The sequence below is a fragment of the Pyrgilauda ruficollis genome, unplaced genomic scaffold (assembly GCF_017590135.1).
Source record: "Pyrgilauda ruficollis isolate IOZ18807 unplaced genomic scaffold, ASM1759013v1 scaffold13, whole genome shotgun sequence".
Classification (NCBI taxonomy): Eukaryota; Metazoa; Chordata; class Aves; order Passeriformes; family Passeridae; genus Pyrgilauda; species Pyrgilauda ruficollis.
In genome coordinates, this window is record NW_024511432.1 from 12067043 (window position 1) to 12071409 (window position 4367).

The 4367-nt window shown below is 48.8% G+C and overlaps 1 protein-coding gene across 1 annotated transcript in view; it reads left to right on the top strand.

The window, feature by feature from the left end:
- The first annotated feature begins 4064 nt into the window (after positions 1–4064).
- DNAJA2 (DnaJ heat shock protein family (Hsp40) member A2) overlaps positions 4065–4367 on the top strand; it is an 11218-nt gene continuing 10915 nt past the window's right edge. The window contains exon 1 of the mRNA XM_041458605.1: positions 4065–4249. Within this exon, the coding sequence (XP_041314539.1) occupies positions 4172–4249 (78 nt within the window). The 5' untranslated portion in view covers positions 4065–4171. The remainder of the gene's footprint in view (positions 4250–4367) is intronic.

Sequence of the window (4367 nt, forward strand, 5' to 3'; positions counted from 1 at the left end):
GAACTCAGGGAGAGGCAGGCAGGGAGCTCGCCCTGATCACTGAGGGAACAGCTGGCTGCCACTGGTGGTTGTGCCCTTTGGAACTGCCCCCTTCCTAACAGGCTCTTCAGAGTCCTAAAATCCTCTACAAATTTCATGGCCTTTCTTTGTTTTTTACTGGCTTGCTTTCCATTGATAAAAGGGTCTAGAAATTAGACAGTGGGCAGGATACACTAACTGCCTTATCTGGTGAAAGCTGATACCAAAAACATTTCAAAGAATGGCCATATAGGCTCAGCAATTTTTTTTTTTTTTTTTTTTTGCAGTGTAACTGCATTCTTTAACAGTATTTAAACAGAACACCTTTTTTAATTTAAATTTGATTGTTTAGTAGTAAAGCAGGAGTTAGTGATGCCAAGTCATATTTTCATGTTCAGACCACATTGAACACATAAACTAACTTCATAAATAAGCCTGAACAGGAGTTATTTCATTTGTAGTAACATGAAATTGTTTCTAATTTTCCAGTGATGAACATGATCAATATTATTTTATTTCTAAGAAAGCATCATAAAATGCTCCATTTTAAAAAAGAAATTAAATTTTACATAAAGAATGAAAAAAAAAAAGGTCTGAAACAATAACTGAATTTGAATAGTCCCTTTTGGTGAAAGAAATTAAATTTGTTTTACATAAAGAATGAAAAAAAAAAAAAGGTCTGAAACAATAACTGAATTTGAATAGTCCCTTTTGGTGCCTATGTAAAGATAAAACAATACCAAAGAGCTGAGAATTGTGCAGTCTATTTAGAAACAAACAAACATTCATATAGCTACTGTTTTTTATCATAGTGTGTTAATAATAACATTAGTACTAAATGAAAAGCTCTTATCTGAAAGAAGAATAAATAATTTTAAAAAATGAAAGACATACAAAGGAAACAAAGAATGTGCAAGTGATACCAAAAGAAGTGGGGGAGGACACATTTTTGGATTCCAAGGGAAGTCTCAATTTGAAGATATTTTGAAAGCAATTTAAATGTGAGATATGGCCAGCTGTGTGTCTAATGTCTTTTGTCAGCACAGCTCACAAGTCTATGGTAAAGGCAGTGTGAATGAAGAAGAAACACCACCTTGTTCCTCACCCATATTTGAATAGAATAAAAAGCTAATCATCCCAGCCTATGATTCTTTAGCTTCACTTAAAAATAAAAAGTAAAGTTTCATCCCACAGGAGTTTTCTTATTATTTATTGCTTAGTTAGATTGTGCAAGATATAAACCAGGCCTGTAGTAACAGGGCTGCTTTGGCAGGGAAGAAGAAAGCAGCAAACTCTGCCTCTAAACTGCTCCTTGGCCTGTGCTGCAGCTGGTGCCCGAGCTCAGCCTCACCCCCACATCCAGCACCCCTGGCCCATGGGCTGGCTGCCAACACGGCCTCAAGATGCCAGGTGCCTTCAGAAGCCACTCAGCTCCCAGGACAGGTAAGTCTGGGCTGAATCATACTTTCAGTGAACTTCCTCCCCACAGGCAAAGATAAGAATGGCACCCCACTGGTTTGAGCAACTCACCTTAGAGCTTTAGATTTTTTTTTTTAATGCAAAGAAAACATAAACACTATGGTATGCTAAACATTCCTTATATGTTAAATACTGCTTATATCAGCCTGCTGATTCTGATTAACACCTAAAAAACCAAATCTGAGCTGTTGGGCAAAGAAGCAATCCTCCACGCACTCCTAACTTTTCTTCCTGACTGCCCAGTAAAAAAAAAACAAACCTGTATGACAAAAACAATCTTCTCTAGAAACATATCAATCTGTCAGCAACTACAATCTAAAATAGTCAAGCCATGTACGCACAGCAGACAGTTCTTAGAGTAGATGAATTTAGCCTTATCAAAATAAAAGATGAAATCAAGTAAAGTAATGCCCAGGTAAATCAAATCATGAAGCCTTACTGGCTCTGTAAGTCAAACCAGGAAATTCTCAAAGGCTGTACAGGCAGCCTGCAAAAACACCAAAGAAAAATACCTCTCCTTACAAGGTCTTTTCTTTCTTTCTGTGCATCTCTGAACCAGACTAATAATTATAGTCCCCAGGACTGTTTTCCACCAACCATCCTCTGCCCTGCCACTCTTTTTCTCCCTCCAAAACTAGTCTCCATTTGCTTTTGAAGCTCTGCTTTTGACCGCTGCCACGCCTGCAACCCCAGAGGCAGGTATTAACCATCATGTACTGAAGCAGATCATTACAGGCCAAATAAACACATTGATGGAATTTAGGGCCCCAAAAACACCCGCCCAAAAAACAGCAGAGAAGCCACCAGCAGACTGTACTTCCCTGCCCAGCCCCAGGATTGTGCAACCACAGGCTGTGTCAAGATGAAGGGTACCCCTACAGACAAAGGGGGAAGAAGCCTTCAGGGACTCAGATCTGTTCCCCTTAGGCAAGGGGCCTATTCAAATCTCTATGCCACAAGCATAACAGTCTTTTGAAAGGGCCTTTTCTGTTCTCTCTCCCATGTCAGGCCAGTAATCTGCTCCCAGCAGCCTCTCCTCAGGCCTCAGCCTTGCTCACCTCTTCCTCAGGGAGCATCCTCTCTGAGGCACAGCCTGGGTTTACCCAGACAGAAGGCAAGAAGCCAGTTTTTGGGGTTTGCCCTTATACAGACCCCATACCATCACCCTTAGCCATGCACCTGCCACAGCTCTTAGAGCCTTCCAGCAGCCCCTGCCTAACAAGGGGTAAACACCAAGAGACTACAGCTGAGGAAGGGCTTAGTAGTTGCTCTCCTAGCCCAGCTTTAAGAGACAAACATCTAATTAAACACAACCCAGCTTTTTATTTGCCTGCAAAGAGTGGTGCCCAGCTGGGGCCTTGGGGTTGGTGCACTTTGTGAGTCACTCTGGGCCTCACACAGCAACTGGTGCTTCAGATCCCAGCAGTGGAGCAAAGCACAAAACCAGAGCAGATGGGTACCAGTGCTATTTCTAACCACTTAGCAATATGTCCCTGAAGGAAAACCCACTGGTGCCTGAGGGCAGGCAGCAGCTTGGTGTGCAGGTGCCCCATGCACCTCAGTGACTTGCTTGGGAATGCAGGACCTGGGGGCTTGGGGGACATGGGTGCACACACAGTGGGATTTTGGGTTCAAAATTTCAGGCCAAGACAAACAGTGTTGGCATTTCAGGTTCAACAAGACCACATGCCAGTCCCACCCTTTGGCCACAATAACACCCTGCAGCACTCCAGGCTGGGGCAGAGTGGCTGGAAAGTGTCTGGTGCAAAAGGACCTGGAGGTGCTTGTCAACAAAGGCTGCCCATAAGCCAGGTGTGCCCAGGTGGCCAAAAATGCCAGTGGCCCCTGGCCTGCATCAGGAACAGGGTGGCCAGCAGGAGCAGGGCAGTGATTGTCCCAGTGTACTGGGCACTGCGGAGGCCACACCTCAAGTGCTGTGTCCAGCTCTGGAAGGACACTGAGGTGCTGAAGCGAGTCCAGGGAAGGGACAATAGAGCTGGGGAAGAATCTGGGGTACAGGTTGGATGAGGAGCAGTTGAGGGAGCTGGGGGGCTCAGCCTGGAGAAAAGGAAGCTCAGGGATGAACTTACCACTCTCTACAACTCGCTGAAAGGAGCGTGCAGCCAGGTGGGGCTCAGGCTCTCCTCCCAGGCAGTAAGGGATAGGATGAGAGAACAGTCTTAAGCATCACTGAGGGACGGTCAGGTTGGACATAAGGTCCAATTTTGTCAGATATTGGAACAGGCCACCCAGGGAGGTGGTGGAGTCACCGTCCCTGGGAGTGTTTAGGAAAAGACTGGACAGGGCACTCAGTACCGAGGTCTGCTTGACATGGAAATGTTCAGTCACAGCTGGGACTGGACAATCTCAGAGGTTTTCTCCGAGCCTGCCGTCTCTGTGCAGTAACAGGCGGGACAGCCGAGGACGCCGTTCCCGGAGCGCCGCCCGTGCCCTCACAGCCCCCGCGCACAGCGCCCCCTGCCGCGCCGCGCCGGAACTGGGTCAGGGGGGCCGCGGGGGCGGGGCCGCGCGCCTCGCGCGTCGCGGCGCGGTGACGCAGCGCGTGCGCGGTGACGTCGCGGCCGGTCCGTGTCCGTGTCCTGCCGCCGGTCTCGGCCCTGCCCGCGCCGCCCTCGGCCCGCCCGGCCCCGCTCGGCTCCGCCGCCGCCCCGCCATGGCCAACGTGGCCGACACGAAGCTCTACGACATCCTGGGCGTGCCGCCCGGCGCCTCCGACAATGAACTCAAGAAGGTGCGGCGGAGGGGCGGAGGTCGGGCGGTGGGGGGGTGGTGGGCCCGGCCGGGCAGGGCCCGCGGGCGGCGGCGAGGGGAGCGGGGCCGAGCGGGTGCGGGGGCCGGCCCGCGGGCGG